The sequence below is a fragment of the Oncorhynchus kisutch genome, linkage group LG28, assembly GCF_002021735.2.
Source record: "Oncorhynchus kisutch isolate 150728-3 linkage group LG28, Okis_V2, whole genome shotgun sequence".
NCBI classification, from domain to species: Eukaryota; Metazoa; Chordata; class Actinopteri; order Salmoniformes; family Salmonidae; genus Oncorhynchus; species Oncorhynchus kisutch.
The window spans coordinates 44,625,175-44,647,534 of record NC_034201.2 but is presented as its reverse complement, the minus strand read 5'-3'; the positions used below and the strand labels follow the sequence as shown (position 1 = coordinate 44,647,534).

Here is a 22,360-nt window from a genome sequence, read left to right as displayed (position 1 = left end):
AGATACCCAACCTAAACCCACAAAGTGCTTTACAGATACCCAACCTAAACCCACAAAGTGCTTTACAGATACCCAACCTAAACCCACAAAGTGCTTTACAGATACCCAACCTAAACCCACAAAGTGCTTTACAGATACCCAACCTAAACCCACAAAGTGCTTTACAGATACCCAACCTAAACCCACAAAGAACAAACAATGCAGGAGCATTTGGGAAAAACTCCAGAGAAGGAAGAAACCTAGAGAGGAACCATGCTCTGATGGCTGGCCAGTCCTCTTCATAAAGGTGCATTAAAACAAGCTAATTCTTATTCCTCTTGTATGTCTGTCCACAGAGCCCAGGATAGGAGTACCCAGAAATGTAGTGCATCTATTTTCACCAGTAGATGGGAGGAGAAGATACCGGTCAGTGATCATATCTCCAAAACAAGCTTGGGTAAGTTCATGATACATTGTCACACTTGACTGTACTGTAGGTATGATTTAGAAAAAGCCTCTTGAGGGGACATGATATACTGGTGTTAAGCAGACGTTCTCCAGAACAGATCATGTTTCTACTTTTGTTTCTTTACTCCTCTACAGCCAAAAGTGTTAAGAAGACAAACAAATAACAAACAAGATTTTGCAGGTAGCAGAGACATGGGTGTTTCTAATAGTCTTTTTTGTAAGGGTATATTTTTTTATAGTTGAAGGCAATGAAGGATATTGTTTGAGTGCAAGACATTTAACTGACTGCCAAATGGAAATTTAGAGGAGCCATCACATATTATCCATGCTTGTTGTTGTGAACAACATGCAATATAATTTAGACATCTTCACGGTTGTGTCCAAAGGCTACAGACAAACAGCAGCACTGTCTCTCTGTGTTATTTAATTTCAAAGTTGCATAATGGCCTTTTATGTTGTCCTGGTAACTGCTTTGCAGGATACATAAAGTTAAATCTGTTAGGATATCTGGGCTGTGAAGAGGTATCCCAAATTCTGGTGTGTCACTTAGGATTTCAAAGCTCTCAAAATACAGAACACTAACATTTTGAATGCACAAGTAGTCCACTCGACTTATATGTTGAAGTAGCCTAAAGCAGTTGAATGACGACAGGCTTTTTTTGTACTTCAAAGTTACCTTGTATTTGGCTCATTTATTGAGCTGTTGGATCCAAACATTTAGTATTGTATGTAGAGTGCAGTAAGAGATAGCAATGTGTTAGTTTCCAATGTGGCCATTGGCTTGTTTACAACATTGCATCACAGTGAAGAACTGTGTGATTGCATATGCCCAACCCAGAGGGGGGCTGGCCCCTGTGCTAACTGTTAACTTAATATCCCCGCAGCATATTACCGTTTGAGCCTGAGGAGGATTTCCTGCATGCTCTCCGTCTCTTGTCTCAGCTTTGGAGACAACACACTGTGACTTCCCATCATCATCTAGAAACAACATGTTCAAGATTTCAAGACTTCATTAACCAAAATGTAAGATATATTTGATTTTTATTTTTTATTTTATTCAGTCTGGTCGTATGGGTTAAAGTAGCCTACTGTTGACGTTTTCTTGTCATGTCAAGAAAACTCAAGTTATATTCTAACTACAGAACCCATGTCCATGTGTGTAGGCTATATCATGTTTAAAAAACATACCTAGTTGCAGTGGTGTAAAGTACATAAGTAAAACATACTCTAAAGTACTACTTACATAGTTTTTTGGGGGGTATCTCTACTTTACTATTTTATATTTTTTACAATTTTTACTTTTACTTCACTACATTCCTAAAGAAAAATCATGTACTTTTTACTCCATAACATTTTCACTGACAATCAGTAGTAGTCGTTACATTTTGAATGCTTAGCAGAACAGTACAATGGTCCAATTCATGCAGTTATCAAGAGAATATCTCTGGTCATTCCTCCATAACATTTTCACTGACAATCAGTAGTAGTCGTTACATTTTGAATGCTTAGCAGAACAGTACAATGGTCCAATTCGTGCAGTTATCAAGAGAATATCTCTGGTCATCCCTACTGCCTCTGATCTGGTGGGCTCACGAAACAGAGAATATCTCTGGTCATCCCTACTGCCTCTGATCTGGTGGGCTCACGAAACAGAGAATATCTCTGGTCATCCCTACTGCCTCTGATCTGGTGGGCTCACGAAACAGAGAATATCTCTGGTCATCCCTACTGCCTCGGATCTGGTGGGCTCACGAAACAGAGAATATCTCTGGTCATCCCTACTGCCTCTGATCTGGTGGGCTCACGAAACAGAGAATATCTCTGGTCATCCCTACTGCCTCTGATCTGGTGGGCTCACGAAACAGAGAATATCTCTGGTCATCCCTACTGCCTCGGATCTGGTGGACTCACGAAACAGAGAATATCTCTGGTCATCCCTACTGCCTCGGATCTGGTGGACTCACTTAACACAAATGCTACGTGTTGGAGTATGCCACTGGCTATCCGTAACATACAAACACAAGAAAAGTGTGCCGTCTGGTTTGCTTAATATAAGGAATATGAAATGATTTATACTTTAAATTTAACTTTTGATACTTAAGTATATTTAAAACAAAATACTTTTAGACTTTTACTCAAGTAGTATTTTACTGGGTGACTTTCACTTTTACTTGAGTCATTTTCTATTAAGGTATCTTTACTTTTACTCAAGTATGACAATTGGATACTTTTTCTACAACTGCCCAGTTGTTGGTGTGTTTATGTCTGAACAATGGCATTGTATTGTAGTATGTTGCTCTGGGAAGAAGAAGCTGCACACATAATTGTTGTATTGTTGCGATGGACCTGACAGATTCTCTCAGACTTTACTGCTACTGTTGACGTAAACAACCGCCGCAGCTATCGTTTTATAAAGCATAAAAATGTGTGATTACATTTCATATTTATAACACACAGTATGATATTAGTGAACTATGTCAAAATGTCAATGTATTTAATTTGCAAATCACTGAGGTGTTGAAATAGCTGATACGTTGAGGACAACAAGATTCAAATAATTATATCTTGCCCCAGATTCTTTTGAATACCACTTTTGATTGAATCGAGTTCTAACTACATCCTACCATTAGGCCTAACGGAGCCTTCTGTTTACATGCTCTAAATCAATAGCTTGAAACACAGAGGACATCCCATCAATCAGATCTCCTACTGTATTCAGAGGTTATCAGCCCAGAAAAGTCTATAACAAACACAGGAAAGTTAAACATAAACAGTTTTGATAAACATAAACCCTTTTGAACTCTGGCCACCCTTGTTACACCATAAATTGCCTGTTTAACAACACACCTTGTGTTCTGAATTACATAGTGATGTAACTATGGTTACTTCTTTGCCAGAAACCCAAGAGGAGGAGGCTGGTGTATCTGTAGAATGTTGACGCAGACAAATACTAATGTACGTTGAGACACATTGTAGAGGATTGCTAAACTCTTCTTCCTTCCTCTTCATCTAACAACCACATTTATGCGGTTTACAGCGTTTTAAAATGAGTTCCCACTATTCTGATTGGTCTGTATCACAAGGGTGATTTCCTCAAACAAGATTAACATATTTTGGCATTGACTAAAATAGAAATGTCCAATGACATTTTTTGGGGGCGGTGAAACATTTTATTTGTCACATGACCCAAATACAACGGGTCTAAGACCTTCCTAACGATGCTGAGTTTAAAAAAATAATCATCCAAATAAAAATAGTAGCACGAGAAATAAAATATACAAGAATTATTTATTTTACCAGGCAAGTCAGTTAAGAACAAATTATTATTTTCAATGAAGGCCTAGGAACAGTGGGTTAACTGCCTGTTCAGGGGCAGAACGACAGATTTATACCTTGTCAGCTCGGGGGTTTGAACTTGCAACCTTCCGGTTACTAGTCCAACGCTCTAACCACTAGGCTACTCTGCCGCCCTGGTAGATGGGAAAAAGCTGTGGAAAAGGTATCCAGAAAACAGGAAAGCGCTCACCCAGAGGCGGCGCTCCTAGTGGCTGGGGACTCAAATGCAAGAAAACTTAAATCGGTCTTACCAAATTTCTATCAGCATGTTAAATGTGCAACCAGAAGGGAAATAAAACTCTGGACCACCTTAACTCCGCACACAGAGACGCATACAAAGTTCTCAGTCTTCCTCCATTTGGCAAATCTGACCATAATTCTGTCCTCTTGATTCCTGCTTACAAGCTAAAATTAAAACGGGAAGCACCATTGACTCAATCAATAAACAAGTGGTCAGATGAAGCAGATGCTAAGCTACAGGACTGTTTTGCTAGCACAGACTGGAATATGTTCCGGAATATGTTCCTCCGATGGCATTGAGGAGTACACACATCAGTCATTGGCTTCATCAATAAGTGCATCGATGATGTCATCCCCATAGTGACTGTACGTACATACCTCAACCAGAAGCCATGGACTACAGGCAACATCCGCACTGAGCTAAAGGCTATAGCTGCCGCTTTCAAGGAGCGGGACTCTAACCCGGAAGCTTATAAGAAATCCCGCTATGCCCGCCGACGAACCATCAAACAGGCAAAGCATCAATACAGGACTAAGATCGAATCATACTACACCGGCTCTGACGCTCGTCGGATGTGGCAGGGCTTGCAAACCATTACAGACTACAAAGGGAACCCCAACCGAGAGCTTCCCAGTGAAGCAAGCCTACCAGACGAGCTAAACTACTTCTATGCTCGCTTTAAGGCAAATAACACTGAAACATGCATGAGAGCACCAGCTGTCCCGGAAGACTGTGTGATCACGCTCTCTGCAGCCAATGTGGGTAAGACCTTTAAACAAGTCAACATTCGCAAGGCCGCAGGGCCAGACTGTGTACTGTGAGCATGCGCTGACCAACTGTCAAGTGTCTTCACTGACATTTTCAACCTCTCTCGGTTCGAGTCTGTAATACCAACATGTTTTAAGCAGACCACCATAGTCCCTGTGCCCAAGAACACTAAAGTAACCTGCCTAAATGACTACTGACCCGTAGCACTCACGTCTGTAGCCATGAAGTTCTTTGAAAGAAAGGTCATGACTACATCAACACCATTATCCCATTATCCCAGAAACCCTAAACCCCATTCCAATTAGTATTCCTCCCTAACAAATCTACAGATGATACAATTTCTATTGCACTCCACACTGCCCTTTCCCACCTGGACACAAGAAACATGTGAGAATGCTGTTCTTTGACTACAGCTCAGCGTTCAACACCATAGTGCCCTCAAAGCAATCAATAAGCTAAGGACCCTGAGACTAAAAACCTCCCTCTGCAACTGGATCCTGGACTTCCTGACAGGCCGCCCCCAGGTAGTAAGGCTAGGTAACAACACATCCGCCACACGGGCCCCTCAGGGGTGCGTGCTCAGCCCCCTCCTGTACTCCCTGTTCACTGATGGCTGTCCACATCACCAACAAACTAACATGGTCCAAGCACACCAAGACAATCGTGAAGAGGGCATGACAAAACCTTTTCCCCCTCAGGAGACTGAAAAGATTTGGCATGGGTCCTCAGATCCTCAAAAGGTTCTACAGCTGCACCATCGAGAGCATCCTGACTGGTTGCATCACTGCCTGGTATGGCAACTGACCACAAGGGACTACAGAGGGTAGTGTGTATGGCCCAGTACATCACTGGGGCAAAGCTTCCTGCCATTCAGGACCTCTATACCAGGCGATGTCAGTCATAGACTGTTCTCTCTGCTACTGCACAGCAAGCGGTATCGGAGCGCCAATTCAAGGTCCAAGAGGCTTCTAAACAGCTTCTACCCCCAAGCCATAAGACATCTAATCAAATGGCTACCCAGACTTTTTCATTTTCATTGCCCCCCCCCCCTCCCTCTTTTACACCACTGCTACTCTCTGTTGTTATCATCTATGCATAGTCACTTTAATAACTCTACCTACATGTATATATTACCTCAATTAACCGGTGCCCCCGCACATTCACTCTGTACCGGTACCCTACTGTACTGTATATGGTGTCGTGGAAATGTCCTCTATTTACCAAATCATGAGAGCAAACCACAAACAAGTCAGAGTTAGTTATCACAAAGTCCATCTTCAATTATATGAGCTCTATCACAACCATGTGACTCTCAGATCAATTCAGTGTCTATCAATGAATTCTCTGAGAGTCCCTTACACATTGCAACTGAGATCCTTTATAGCAAAGACACACATAGCCAGACAGCATCGGCATAATTTATTGTTCAGCTTTGTCTCCTAAACTATGTCCTTTTCTCAAACTCAGAACCATAAACCAATCCTCCATATCAACAGGCATATATCAAATCCATCCTATCTTGACAAGATCACAGAGACACATTGACTGGCACACAGACATTGTGGAGCCAAGAGATACACGCTTGACCTCTCCCCTCTCTCCGGCCCAAGCAACTTAGTCTTGACAGAGACCAGATACTGCAACCCCGCCACAGTATTATACAAACACATTCTGATGAGAAGTAACTTACAAACATATGATGAATATAAAACATCTTACCTATGTTACCAACTAATTCTGATTATTCCCCAACAATAGTCTCACTATATTGTTATTTTACTGCTGCTCTTTAATTACTTGTTACTTTCATTTCATTTAATTTCTTATTCATTTTATTTCAATTGCATTGTTGGTTAGGGGCTCATAAGTAAGCATTTCACTGTAAGGTCTACAGCTGTTGTATTCGGCACGTGATTAATAATTTTATTTGAGATCAATGTCCAGGAGTATGATGTATTTGAGGATGAAGGCAGGGTAAAGTGACTAGGCATCAGTGTAGATAATAATGAGGTATTTGAGGTAGATATGTACATGAAGGCAGGGTAAAGTGACTAGACATCAGGATAGATAATAATGAGGTATTTGAGGTAGATATGTACATGAAGGCAGGGTAAAGTGACTAGACATCAGGATAGATAATAATAAGGTATTTGAGGTAGATATGTACATGAAGGCAGGGTAAAGTATCTCATAGGAGAAAGCATCATAGCGAGCTAAACAGCGCCCCTCTTTCTCTCTACATATAGGCCATCTATCTGATACTGTCTTGACAACAAAAAAAGTATAACAATGTGCCGATCAGCGTTGAGCTAAACTGAGCAAATCAACTGTAAATGGTCCTGGCGAAAATTTTAAAAAATGTCAAGGGAAGTCCGTTTTTATTTGGCGTCTCTCCTATCAAATCGCTTTCAGGGCATATATCAAGGACAGAAACAACTTGAGTTGTTGCATCTCGTTGTGTTGTTGTCCTCTGGTGGCTGGCTAGCTAAAATTGTCCTTTTCCTCAATTAGCAATGGATGTAGATAGGGATATAGACTTGTGGTTTTACTTCATTCTCCGTACTGGCCAGTGATTACAACATGATTCTGATCCAACCATTAATTCATACATTGTTGTGCCCCTGGCCCAAGAGGATTTGTACAGAAGCTAGATGTAAGAAAGCTTATGTTAACTAGCTAATGTTGCCCATGAATGGAAGTTAGGCTAGCGAGCATTTTAGCCAAGTAGCCTTGGACAACGAAGAATAAAAGCATGTACAGTGTGACAGAGTGATAGAGACCGTTTTGTCAACATGAAAGAGAGGAGGATGGCATTGGCGTTTCTCTACAAGTAGGGTGAGTCAACTGCCTTCGCCAGAGCACATGCCTCTTTGTCCTTCCAGTCTCCAAAGTGCCGTTTTGGGTGGTGTAATCTCCCCCCAAATGTGTTTTTTTTTGTATACATTTTTTTGTAATTGTTGTTTGGGAACCCACTAGCCACAAGTCATTGTGAAGTTCGCCACCCCATCCGTTGGTTGCACTGGGTGATCTGCCCTGTACAAGTCTGCCATGTATGGAGATTGCACCGTTATCCCAAACATGCATGGCTTGAGAGACGCATTCACCGGTCGAGTGTGTGTAGCTAGCAACCTACTTTAAATATCAACAGTACTGCCACAGCAGCATAACACTTGATTTAGCATACATCTTCATCAATATACGACCTGGTTGGCTGATATGCGCAGCAGAGAGATATAGAGCGTCTTTTCATTTTGAGCACCTGTCCCCTGAAAGGTCTGTGCACTGCCCTCTTAAAGGCTGCCCAGAAACTGCAGCCTGGTCTCATAGACTAGACGTAACATAGTACACGTTCATGGAGGGTTACTTTAGGGTGGTTGGTTAGAGTGGATCAGACTGGTCCCATAGACTACACATAACATAGTAAATGTAAATCCCGTATAGTCAAATTAGTATGATATGTTACGTATTATAAACTGGGTGGTTCGAGCCCTGAATGTTGATTGGCTAAAAGCAGTGGTATATCAGGTATATTTTTACCAGTCTAATAACTTTGTTTAACAGTTTATAATAGCAATAAGATATCTCGGGGGTTTGTTTAGATATGGCCAATATACCACGGCTAAGGGCTGTATCCAGGCAACCCTCTTTGCATCATATGCATAAGAACAACCCTTAGCCGTGATATATTTGCCATACACCACACCCACTTGGGCTTTATTGCTTAATTGTATGGTTACATAAGATAGGCGGTTACTTAAGGAAAAAACGAAAAGAAGGGCGGTTGGTCAGACGAATATCTAGCAATCCAAAGCTGGCGAGTTTGAATCTCATCATGGACAATACCTATTTTCCACCATAATTTGCAAATAAATTCATTAAAAATCCTACAATGTGATTTTCTGGATTTATTTTTTCTCATTTTGTCTGTCATAGTTGAAGTGTACCTATGATGAAAATTACAGGCCTCTCTCATCTTTTTAAGTGGGAGAACTTGCACAATTGGTAGCTGACTAAATACTTTTTTGCCCCACTATTTAGCATTTTAGTTCATTAGCAACTTTACAACTACTTACTACTTTTCAGCTACTTTGCAACTACTTAGCATGTTGTCTAACCCTTACCTTAACCCTTTAACCTAACTCCAAACCTTAACCCCTAACCCCTAGAGCTAGCTAACATTAGCGTTAGCAACCTAGCTAACGTAAGTGACAACAAATTGTAATCGTAACATATTGTATGAATTGCAATTCATAACATATTGTATATCATACAAATTGTAAAGTAATCAGGGCATAATGAGAAGCCACACCCCCTGAATCAGTCTCCTAGATGTTGTTGTTTACTTTCTCACTCTATTTCCAGTAACTCAATTATGACTGAGATTTCATCTTAAATGTATGTTTGCGGGCCAGAGTATGGTAGAGTAATTCCTCGTGGACAGATCTAACTAACTGATATATCTAACATAACTGGTACCGTAGAATTAGTCAGGAAGGAACAGGATAGGTGTGTTAACGAGCAGCATTAGTTCCTGTGTTTGGGTTTTTCCGTCACTGGTTATTTGAACAAATCATGATTTCGCAGGTGTTAGCATCTTTCGAATTTTGGAAGGGAAGGGGACATTCGGCCTGGGTTAACTGAGATTAGCTAGACTCAAACCTGTAAACCTTGATTTTTACCAGTGGTATCTATGAATAAATGTGATAAAACAATAGTTTTTCTCATCACCGGAACTCTGAGGAGCATGTCACTCTTAGTCAGAGGCTTTATGTCAACCTTAAGGGTGCAATCTGCAATACATATAGTTATATCTACAGTTCCATATATGAATTTGGGAGTTGATACAGTTTGGCCCACCCCTCAAATTGTGTCACCCTCTTCATATGTTACCTTCCTTGTTCAGATCTCAGGGTTGGGAGCCATGGAGACGAATGGGTCAGTGATGGATGAAGAGAAGACTCGTCTGAGTTCAGTTTCCAATGAAACTTCCACACGCTACGGTTCCATAGCTGACAGCCTTCCTACTGATGAGCCATCCACAGCGGAGACAACAGTCCTCTCTTCACGACGCTCCTATATAACCGTAGCTGTGCTCTGTTATGTCAACTTAATCAATTACATGGACCGATACACAATCGCAGGTGAGAGTCTTTCAGCACTTCTCTTGAAAACAGCTAACACCTGCAGTCGAGCTTGCAACGTCCCCTTTTTGTGGTGGCACGGGCCACTTTTCAGTCAAGCGCTTGCACAACGTCACATCAGGGATTCGAACCAGCAACCTTTCACTTACTGACCAAAACGCTCATAACTGCTATGTTTCCTGCCACTAACCTACATCAAGCTTGTGACTCTATAAACTTGTTGGATGCATTTGCTGTTTTTTTTCTTTTAAGATAATGCATAGGCATTTCCAGTGGTGATTTTAGCATGTAAATCTTGGTGGGGCAAACAAATGTAATAAAGTGGGGACGCATGCTAGCAAAGCCACTACACAACACAACACTAAACATTAATTACACTACAGCGGTGACAAACGTGTTTCCACAAACTGTTAGGGCCTACATAAAGCTGTCCCAATAGCAGTCCCAACATCTTACCACTGCTACACCTGGCTGTCAGCGGAGCCTTGTCTGGCAATGGAACAGTTCATTCTGCCTAATTTACTGCCTTTAAAAAAAAACATAGCTGATATGGCTGAACAAATGTGGTTTCTAATGACAATTCAGATCTACAAACTCTGGCATAAGGGGACGACAAGCGGATAAGAGGCCATCTGTAATTTCGATTAGGACATTAATGAGTGAGCTAGGATGGACGTTGTCAATATAACTATTTGTTTAGTGCTTTTAAAATGTACAGCGGCAGAATTCAGAAAATGGTCCGTTCTTACAGTGTTCTCCCTGTACACCAAGTCAGAACCTTAGGATAAATAAAGGGGGCTTATACGCAGACTGAAAGCTCTTTTACAAAATTCAATGATTACATTTCTCTGAAACAGGTTACAGGCTACATGTGCACCACCAAGTCAGAACAGTAGGATAAATTAAGAGTGGTAAATAGACCAAATTATTAGAGCACATTACCAACACCTAAGCTCCTTATTTTCCTGCCCAACCATCACAAAAAGCACTGAGCTAGGCTGAAACACCTGCGTTTTGGAGTTGCCTCACCTGCCCTGAATGACTGGTCACCACTGGGCATTTCTGATGCTGATAAGTATTGGAGGGTCCCTTTTGTACTAACTAATGCAATACTGTTTCTCTTTTTATCTCACAGGGGTCCTTCTCAGTATCCAGAAGTTCTTTGATATAACTGACAGCACGTCTGGACTACTACAGACAGGTATATGATGATTCAAATTTACATTCATTTCACACCCTTTTCTGTTAATGTGTTTACGACCACATTATGCTGAGGGTGCAGACTACAGATACCCTCACATTACAAGAAGACAGGAAGAAAATAGATCAACGATTACTTCACTTCCTGTGCAATATGCATTGATACCATCTCAGATAATCTGTTTTACAGTGCCTTCAGAAACTATTTATACAACTCTCCACATGTTGTTGTGTTACAACTTGAATTTAAAATGGATTACATTGAGAATGTTTGGTTACTGGCCTACACAAAATACCCCATCATGTCAAAGTGTACATTTTTACAAATGAATAAAAAAATGAAATGTCTTGAGTCAACAAGTATTCCACCCCTTTGTTATGGCAAGCCTAAATAAGTTCTAGAGTAAAAATGTGCGTAACAACTCACATAATAAGTTGCATGGACTCAATAGTCCGAATTGGTGATGTGAAATACTTACTCACATGATATTTCACGTGATCTTAGTATATATACACCTGTTCTGAAAGGCCCCAGAGTCTACAACACCACTAAGCAAGGGGCACCACCAAGCAAGTGTCACCATGAAGACCAAGGAGCTCTCCAAACAGGTCAGGGACAAAGTTGTGGAGAAGTACAGATCTGGGTTGGGTTATAAAAAAAATATCTGAAACTTTGAACATTAAATCCATTATTAAAAAATGGAAAGAATATGGCACCGCAACAAACCTGCAAAGAGAGGGCCGCCCACCAAAACTCACAGACCAGGCAAGGAGGGCATTAATCAGAGAGGTAAAAAAGAGACCAAAGATAACCCTGAAGGAGCTGCAAAGCTCCACAGCGGCGATTGGAGTATCTTTCCATAGGACAACCTTAAGCCGTACACTCCACAGAGCTGGGCTTTATGGAAGAGTGGCCAGAAAAAAATTAACAAACACATTTGGTGTTTGCCAAAAGGCATGTGGGAGACTCCCCAAACATATAGAAGAAGGTACTCTGGTCAGATGAGACTAAAATTGATCTTATTGGCCATCAAGGAAAACTCTATGTCTGGCACAAACCCAACCCCTCACATCACCCCGGGAACACCATCCCCACAGTGAAGCATGGTGGTGGCAGCATCATGCTGTGGGGATGTTTTTCATCAGCAGGGACTGGGAAACTGGTCAGAATTGAAGGAATGATGGATGGCGCTAAAAACGGAAATTATTGAGGGAAACCTGTTTTAGTCTTCCAGAGATTTGAGAATGGAATAGAGGTTCACTTTCCAGCAGGACAATGACCCTAAGAATACTACTAAAGCAACACTCGAGTGGTTTAAGGGGAAACACTTAAATGTCTTGGAATGGCCTAGTCAAAGCCCAGACCTCAATCCAATTGAGAATATGTGGTATGACTTAAAGATTGCTGGCATGTTGTGTAAATCAAATGATACAAACCCCCCAAAAATCCATGTTTTATTCCAGGTTGTAAAGCAACAAAATAGGAACAATTCCAAGGGGGTGAATACTTTCGCAAGCTACTGTAAGTGTGCAATAATAGTGTTTAACATAATTTTTTTAATAACAAAAGTTCTGTACCCCACACACACAATTATCAAGCAATGAATTTCACACCCATATTTATCCACAAAGGCCAGGGAGGTTTTCCAATGCCTCGCAAAGTAGGGCACCTATTGGTAGGTGGGTAAAAAAAAGAAAAGAAGCAGACATTGTATATCCCTTTTAAACATGAAGTTATTAATTACACTTTAGATGGTGTATCAATACACCCAGTCACTACAAAGATACAGGTGTCCTTCCTAACTCAGTTGCCAGAGAGAAAGGAAATCGCTCAGGGATTGAGGCCAATGGTGACTTTAAACCAGTTACAGAGTTTAATGGCTGTGATAGGAGAAAACTGAGGATGGATCTACAACATTGTAGTTACTCCACAATACTAACCTAATTGACAGAGTGAAAAGAAGGAAGCCTGTGCAGAATAAAAATATTCCAAAATCACACATCCTATTTTCAAACAAGGCACTAAAGTAAAACTTAAAAAATATGGCAAAGCAATTCACTTTTTGTCCTGAATACAAAGTGTTATGTTTGGGGCAAATCCAATACACAACACATTACTGAGTACTACTCTCGCTATTTTCAAGCGTAGTTGTGGCTGCATCATGTTATGCTTGTAATCGTTAAGAACTGGGGAGTTTTTCAGGATAAAAAATATACAGAATACTAAAGGAAAACCTGGTTCAGTCTGCTTTCCACCAGACACTAGGAGATGAATTAATCTTTCAGCAGTACAAAAACCTAAAATATAAGGCAAAATCTACACTGGAGTTGCTTACCAAGAAGAACGTGAATGTTCCTGAGTGGCCGAGTTACAGTTTTGACTTAAATCAACTTAAAAATATATGGAAAGACCTTAAAATGGTTCTCTAGCAATGATCATTAACCAATTGGAAAGAGCTTGACGGGAAACAATCCAGAGTTGTGTTCGAATACTCACACTAAACGTATTATTTTTGATGTAAATTGACTATGTACTATGCTTATTGGTCATAGCGTGGATATACAGTTGAAGTCGGAAGTTTACATACACTTAGGTTGGAGTCATTAAAACTAGTTTTTCAACCACTCCTTAAATTTCTTGTTAACAAATTATAGTTTTGGTAAGTCGGTTAGGACATCTACTTTGTGCATTACACAAGTCATTTTTCCAACAATTGTTTACAAATGGATTATTCCACTTAAAATTCACTGTATCACAATTCGAGTGGGTCAGAAGTTTACAAACACTAAGTTCACTATGCCTTTAAACAGCTTGGAAAATTCCAGAAAATGATGTCATGGCTTTAGAAGCTTCTGATAGGCTAATTGACATCATTTGAGTCAATTGGAAGTGTACCTGTGGATGTATTTAAAGGCCTACCTTCAAACTCAGTGCCTTTGCTTGACATCATGGGAAAATCAAAAGATATCAGCCAAGACCTCAGAAAAAAAATTCTAGACCTCCACAAGTCTGGTTCATCATTGGGAGCATTTTCCATATGCCTGAAGGTACCACGTTCATCTACAGTCGTGGCCAAAAGTTTTGAGAATGACACAAATATTCATTTTCACAAAGTCTGCTGCCTCAGTGTCTTTAGATATTGTTGTCAGATGTTACTATGGAATATTGAAGTATAATTACAAGCAAGTGTCAAAGGCTTTTATTGACAATTACATGAAGTGGATGCAAAGAGTCAATATTTGCAGTGTTGACCCTTCTTTTTCAAGACCTCTACAATCTGCCCTGGCATGCTGTCAATTCACTTCTGGGCCACATCCTGATGGCAGCCCATTCTTGCATAATCAATGCTTGGAGTTTGTCAGAATTTGTTTAGTTTTTTTGTCCACCCGCCTCTTGAGGACTGACCACAAGTTCTCAATGGGATTAAGGTCTGGGGAGTTTCCTGGCCATGGACTCAAAATATCGATGTTTTGTTCCCCGAGTCACTTAGTTATCACTTTTGCCTTATGGCAAGGGGCTCCATCATGCTGGAAAAGGCATTGTTCGTCACCAAACTGTTCCTGGATGGTTGGGAGAAGTTGCTCTGGAGGATGTGTTGGTACCATTCTTTATGCATGGCTGTGTTCTTAGGCAAAATTGTGAGTGAGCCCACTCCCTTGGCTGAGAAGCAACCCCACACATGAATGGTCTCAGGATGCTTTACTGTTGGCATGACACAGGACTGATGGTGGCGCTCACCTTGTCTTCTCCGGACAAGCTTTTTTCCGAATGCCCCAAACAATTGGAAAGGGGATTCATCAGAGAAAATGACTTTACCCCAGTCTTCACCAGTCCAATCCCTGTACCTTTTGCAGAATATCAGCTGGTCCTTTTGTGTTAGGGCTGAAATGCAGCGGATTTTTGTTTTTGGGGGGGGGGATTCAGTTCATTTCCATGGCAAAGAGGGACTTTGCAATTCATCTGATCCCTCTTCATAACATTCTGGAGTATATGCAAATTGCCATCATACAAACTGAGGCAGCAGACTTTGTGAAAATTAATATTTGTGTCATCGTCAACTTTTGGCCACAGCTGTATACAATCAATGGTACGCAAGTATAAACACCATGGGACCACACAGCTGGCATACCGCTCAGGAAGGAGATGCGTTCTTTCTCCTAGAGATGAATGTACTTTGGTGCAAAAAATGCTAATCAATCTCAGAACAACAGCAAAGGACCTTATGAAGATGATGGAGAAAACAGGTACAAAAGCATCTATAGCCACAGTAAAACAAGTCCTATATCGACATAACCTGAAAGGCCGCTCAGCAAGGAAGAAGACACTGCTCCAAAACCTCCATATAAAAGCCAGACTACGGTTTGAAACTGCACATGGGGACAAAGATGGTACTTTTTGGAGAAATGTCCTCTGGTCTGATGAAACAAAAATAGATCTGTTTGGCCATAATGACCATCGTTATGTTTGGAGGAAAAAGGGGGAGGCTTGCAAGCCGAAGAACAACATCCCAACCGTGAAGCACAGGGGTGGCAGCATCATGTTGTGGGGGTGCTTTGCTGCAGGAGGGACTGGTGCACTTCACAAAATAGATGGCATCTAATTTAAAGGCAATGTTACCAAACACTAATTGAGTGTATGTAAACTTCTGACCCACTGGGAATGTGATGAAAGAAGTAAAAGCTGACATAAATAATTCTCTCTACTATTATTCTGACATTTCACATTCTTAAAATAAAGTGGTGATCCTAACTGACCCAAGACAGGGAATTTTTACAGGATTAAATGCCAACATTTGAAGTATACAAGTAGTGGACACTATTTCTGTGCTTTTAGGACCCTTAATGCACTTCTCCAAAAGATGGGCGTGGCTTCACACCTTTTTCAAATTTGAAGAAAATGGCGGAAAATATGCGTTCGATGTCCGACGAGATTGGAAACAAATTCAATGCTTTAACTAATTATGACAAATGTTTAGAAAATGTTGCGCAATGTAATATAAAAAGTAATGACTTTCCAATTATGTTACTGTACGTTCCATGTTACGTTGGCTGACAATTTGTTAGCTTTGCTAGCTTTATGAACTGCATAGTATATCATTATAGCTGTTGCTTGTATGTACCCTTATGTTAGCTAGCTACCTATACGCTAACTACCAAACGTTTATTAACTTGATTATCCGTGTCTTTCTTAGCATAGCGAAGTGGTATAGTCGTTGTGCTTTCTCAATGGACATTGTTATTGAAGTCATAAGATGTCTAGCTAGTAGTTTGTTATGTTAACACGCTAGCAAGAAGTTGCATAGCAACCGGTAGACCGGTGAAGTGCTATACTAATAGTATGTAGTATACAGTGTGTTAGGATAGGTATTTGAACACAGCTCAGGTGTTGGACATCTCTTATATACTTACCCAAAAAGACTCACAGCTGTAAAGGTGCTTCTACAAAGTATTAACTCAGGGGTGTGAATACCTATGTAAATGAGATATTTCTGTACTTAATTTTCAATAAATTAGCAATAATGTCTAAAAACATGTTTTCACTTTATGGTGTATTATGTGTAGATGGGTGATAGAAACAAAATCTATTTAATCCATTTGGAATTCAGGCTGTAACACAACCAAATGTGGAATGAGTCAAGGGGTGTGAATATGTTCTGAAGGGTCTGTTCATGTGTGTTTTTTACCACATCTCCTAATCATGTCCATTTAGTTCTGGGTCTGTTGGTCCTGATTGTGTTTTCACATGTAACATATTGTCAAGCGTTCTTCACGGAGATCAAGTATTCTGGCGACATTCATACTTTATCTACTCCGACTGAATCCTAATGACCATCTGCTCCTGTGGACCAGCACGGGTGTCGGAAAACAGAGCACCTCTTACTCTAACACTGACTGGGCCATTTAATGAAGGCATTGTGGAGATGCACCACCGAGGTAGACTTAACCAATACAAGCTGATTTAGGCAACAACATTACACTATCTCAGAGACTCTTTTGTTTTCACCCCTAGGCTTTTCAGTCAGAAGCATAGTGCAGCAGTATTTGTGAAAAGTTTTAACGATGCTTTCCTGACTGGTGTATTGCATTATCAACATAAACATTTCCCTTGCATTGTGGCTGCAGTTATTGGTTTAAAAAAAACAGCAGTGGCATGATGGCAGCCATTTTGTTTTGAATGCCTTCATGAGGAGATAGTAGTGTGCTTTACTACCCACTCAGTTCCTCACTCCGACAAAATGAATCATCCAGTCTCATGATGTTGTATACTGTGAAACATTATTTTAATTTTAAAATTTTTTTTAGGGGGTAGATAAACTGTAATATTGCAGATTGTGGTTTCTATCAATGTAGTAGTTGGGATTATTTCCAATCCCCATATATATTTTTTTCTGTACATACAGTACCAGACAAAAGTTTGGACACATCTACTCATTCAAGGGTTTTTCTTTTGACTATTTTGTACATTGTAAAAATAATGGTGAAGACATAAACAACTATGAATTAACACATTGAATCATGTAGTAACCAAAAAAGTGTTAAATCAAACTATATTTAATGTTTGAGATTCGTCAAAGTAGCCACCCTTTGCCTTGATGACAGCTTTGCACACTCTTTGGCATTCTTTCAACCAGCTTTCACCTGGAATACTTTTCCAACAGTCTTGAAGAAGTTCCCACATATGCTGAGCACTAGTTGGCTGCTTTTCCTTCACTCTGCGGTCCAACTCATCCCAAACCATCTCAATTGGGTTGAGGTCGGGCTATCATTGAGGCCAGGTCATCTGATGCAGCATTCCATCACTCTTCTTCTTGGTCAAATAGCCCTTACACAGCCTGGAGGGGTGTTGGATCATTGTCCTGTTGAAAAACCAATGATAGTCCCACAGCGCAAACCAGAATGGGTGGTATATCACTGCTGAATATTGTGGTAGCCATGCTAGTTAAGTGTGCCTTGAATTCTAAATAAATTACAGACAGTGTCACCAGCAAAGCACCATCACACCTCCATGCTTCACGGTGGAAACCACACATGTGGAGATCATCCATTCACCTACTCTGCATTTCACAGAGACACAGCGGTTGGAACCAAAAATCTCAAATTTGAACTCATCAGACCAAAGGTCAGATTACTACCGGTCTAATGTCCATATTGCTTGTGTTTCTTGGCCCAAGCAAGTCTCTTTTTCTTATTGGTGTCCTTTAGTAGTAGTTTCTTTGCAGCAGTTTGACCATGAAGGCCTGATTCACACAGTCTCCTCTGAACAGATGATGTTGTTATTGTTATGTAACCTTTATTTTAATTAGGCATGTCAGTTTTAAGAACAAATTCTTATTTACAATGACTGCCTTCCCTGGCCAAACCCGAAGGACGCTGGGCCAATTATGCGCCACCCTATGGTACTCCCAATCACGAACGGTTGTGATACAGCCTGGAATCGAACCAGGGTTTGTAGTGATGTCTCTAGGAGTGAGATGTGGTGCCTTAGACCGCTGCGCCACTCGGGAATCCCCATGTTGAGATGTGTCTGTTACTTGAACTCTGTGAAGCATTTATTTGGGCTGCAATTTCTGAGGCTGGTAACTCTAAGGAACTTATCCTCTGCAGCAGTGGTAACTCTGGGTCTTCCTTTCCTGTGGCGGTCCTCATGAGAGACAGTTTCGTCGTAGCGTTTGATGTTTTTTGCGACTGCACTTTCAAAGTTTTTGAGACTGGCCTTCATGTCTTAAAGTAATGATTGACTGTCGTTTCTCTTTGCCTATTTGAGCAGTTCTTGCCATAATATGGACTTGGTATTTTACCAAATAGAGCTATCTTCTGTATACCACCCCTACCTTGTCACAACACAGCTGATTGGCTCAAACACATTAAGAAGGAAATAAATTCCACAAATTAACAAGGCACGCCTGTTAATTGAAATGCATTCCAGGTGATTACCTCATGAAGCTGGTTGACAGAATGCCAAGAGTGCACAAAGGGTGGCTACTTTGAAGAATCTCAAATATAAAACATGTTGTGACTTGTTTACCACTTTTTTGGTTACTACATGGTTCCATATGTGATATTTCATAGTTTTGATGTCTTCACTGTTATTCTACAATGTAGAAAATAGTTTAAAAAAAAGAAAAACCCTTGAATGTGTAGGTGTGTCTAAACTTTTGACTAGTACTGTGTATTATATTTCCCCCTTAACCCTAATTTGAGTAAACTAATGGGCAACAATAAGGCTTCTACCTCCACCAATACTTAGGATTATTCCTGTGAGAAGTAGAAACCTGTCTCATGATATTGCAATCTGTAAACACACTTACATTGTTAATGCGTTTACAGTTTTCATCTGCAGTTTCATTATTTTGGCTCCAATCTTTGGGTACCTTGGCGACCGCTACAACAGGAAGTTCATCATGATTGGCGGGCTGAGTGTGTGGGTGGTGATGACCCTGAGCAGCTCTTTTGTCACAGAATCGGTAAGTAAAACATTGGCCGTGTTCGAGAGCATCAAAATCGTGGTGTATCATGGGTAAATTGTGACTGAATGATATTCAAATAATATTTAGTAGTTATTTATGATGCAAGATGATTTGTAGATCAGTCAGACTCAACACACCTTTACATACACCTTAGCCAAAAACATTTAAATTCAGTTTTTAACAATTCCTGACATTTAATCCTAGTAAAAAAAAATCCCTGTATTAGGTCAGTTAGGATCACCACTTTATTTTAAGAATGTGAAATGTCAGAATAATAGTAGGTTTAAGTTTGAAGGTAGGCCTTGAAATACATCCACCGTTACACCTCCAATTGACTCAAATGATGTGAATTAGCCTATCTAAAGCCATGACATAATTTTCTGGAATTTTCCAAGCTGTTTAAAGGCACAGTCAACTTAGTGTATGTAAACTTCTGACCCAGTGGAATTGTGATACAGTGAATTATAAGTGAAATAATCTGTCTGTAAACAACTGTTGGAAAAATTACTTGTGTCATGCACAAAGTAGATGTCCTAACCGACATGCCAAAACTATAGTTTGTTGACAAGAAATTTGTGGAGTGGTTGGTCTTTTAACTTCATGGCTTCACTGAGATGGGGCAGTCATTCTCCCCTGGAATGGACTGGTAAAGTTTCAGTATTGTTGCATTGTCAGTATTTCTGGCTGCTGGTGCTGTTGAGAGCCCTGGTGGGGACAGGAGAGGCCAGCTACTCCACCATCGCCCCTACCATCATAGGAGACCTGTTCTCTGGAGCCAAGAGGACCGTCATGATCTCTGCCTTCTACATCTTCATCCCTGTTGGAAGGTCAGATTCCACACCGTAGCTTAGTAATCCTCATGGTGCCCTCAACACACTACTAATGGTGTGTGGCTGAAATGGCACCCTATTCCCTATTTAGTGCACTACTATAGCACACTATTCCCTATATAGTGCACTATTATAGCACCCTGTTCCTATTTAGTGCACTACTATAGCACCCTATTCCCTACATAGTGCACTACTATAGCACACTATTCCCTACATAGTGCACTACTATAGCACCCTATTCCCTATATAGTGCACTACTATAGCACCCTATTCCCTATATAGTGCCCTACTATAGCACACTATTCCCTATATAGTGCCCTACTATAGCACACTATTCCCTATATAGTGCACGACTATAGCACACTATTCCCTATATAGTGCACTACTATAGCACCCTATTCCAATTTAGTGCACTACTATTACACCCTATTCCCTATTTAGTGCACTACTATAGCACCCTATTCCCTATTTAGTGCACTACAACATTTGACCAGATCCACGTGGAATAGGGGAGCATTCAGACTCGTATCTTGCTTTAGTGGTTTTGCAAAATAGCAGAAATCTCGTAATCAAGTCACAGGCAAGGGGAATCACACTGGAGAAAGCAAACAAACAAAGTCTAAAATCAGTCTCTCTGCAACCAAACAGAACGTTGGGCACTAGCATTCCTTTTGGGCATTAGGCTAGTTCACATTCCAATGTCAATGTCCTCCTGTTTGTGTTTTTCAGTGGTCTGGGATACATAATAGGATCCTCTGTTGCCAATGCCACTGGAGACTGGCGTTGGGCCTTACGGGTAAGTCCCAGAAACACAACCTATTGTATTGAAATAAAGCAGCACACCTCCAGTTCTCATGTTGTGACACGCACATCTTTATAACACACCTCTAATCCACACACCGTGGCACATTATCTTCTCAGTATTTCACCAGGTGTGTATTCATTCCGAAAACCATTTACCGTGTAAGAACCAAACAGAATGAAACGGGGCGGGACCAACAAATACCTTCATTTGTCCAATATGAACTTTTGTTTGTGTTTTCCATTTGGAGAGAACGGTTTCTGTTGCGAAACGTTTTGTAACAGACAAAACTTTTTGCCACAGAATCAGCATAATGTTTAGACTCCTGGTGTGTTCTTGCAGCTTCCTGTTCACAAGCAGGGTCTGTCATGAAATAATGTCATTTGAGATCGGACAGTAGTTGTTCTATCTGAAGAAGCAGATGAAATCATGTCATCCCTCCTTGAGTCCTGTTGCCTGGCGACAGAGCGCAAGAGCAGTAGACATTCTCTCCTGGTTTGATGACTCATATTTGTCTGCCGTTCTCACTGTCTGTCTGTTGGTCTGTCCATCTGTCTGTCTCAGCTCAATCCCATCCTGGGTTCCCTGGGTCTGTTCCTGCTGGCTGTGTTTTGCCCCAACCCCCCACGAGGGGCCTCTGACGGCCATGGAGGAAGTACCATAGAGCACACCTCTTACCTGGAGGACGTCAAGTATCTTCTGAAGAAGTGTGACTAAATGAGAACACATAATGCATCTTGTCTCCTTGATTGAATACTGTGTCTCCGACTCAGGTCCGGCAGTAGCCTTTTCGGGGCCTACCCACCTTGTGGGCAAAACATTTAGTGACCCCTCTCTTGGCGTTGGAGAGAGAAGATAGCAATTTTACAGCTACACTATATATACAAAAGTATGTGGACACCCCTTCACATTAGTGGATTCAGCTATTTCAGCCACACCCGTTGCTGACAGGTGTATAAAATTGATCACACAGTCATGCAATCTTCATAGACAAATATTGGCAGCAGAATGGCCTTACCGAGGAGCTCAGTGACCGTCATAGGATGCCACCTTTCCAACAAGCCAGTTCGGAAAATTTCGGCCCTACTACAGCTGCCCTGGTCAACTGTAAGTGCTGTCATTGTGAA

General features: G+C 40.9%; 1 protein-coding gene across 6 annotated transcripts in view; it reads left to right on the top strand.

Moving 5' to 3' along the window:
* The window catches only part of spns3 (SPNS lysolipid transporter 3, sphingosine-1-phosphate (putative)), a 47,634-nt gene that overhangs the window by 7,079 nt on the left and 18,195 nt on the right, over positions 1 to 22,360 (top strand). For 5 of the 6 annotated variants that reach the window (XM_031807907.1, XM_031807906.1, XM_020463873.2 and 2 more), the window contains 8 exons: positions 336 to 436; positions 1,332 to 1,470; positions 9,696 to 9,933; positions 11,069 to 11,134; positions 19,462 to 19,598; positions 20,277 to 20,428; positions 21,161 to 21,227; positions 21,798 to 21,940. In XM_031807907.1, coding sequence (XP_031663767.1) covers positions 9,714 to 9,933; positions 11,069 to 11,134; positions 19,462 to 19,598; positions 20,277 to 20,428; positions 21,161 to 21,227; positions 21,798 to 21,940 — 785 coding nt within the window. In that variant the 5' untranslated portion in view covers positions 336 to 436; positions 1,332 to 1,470; positions 9,696 to 9,713. The remainder of the gene's footprint in view (positions 1 to 335; positions 437 to 1,331; positions 1,471 to 9,695; positions 9,934 to 11,068; positions 11,135 to 19,461; positions 19,599 to 20,276; positions 20,429 to 21,160; positions 21,228 to 21,797; positions 21,941 to 22,360) is intronic. The other variant, XM_020463875.2, reaches the window with a different exon arrangement.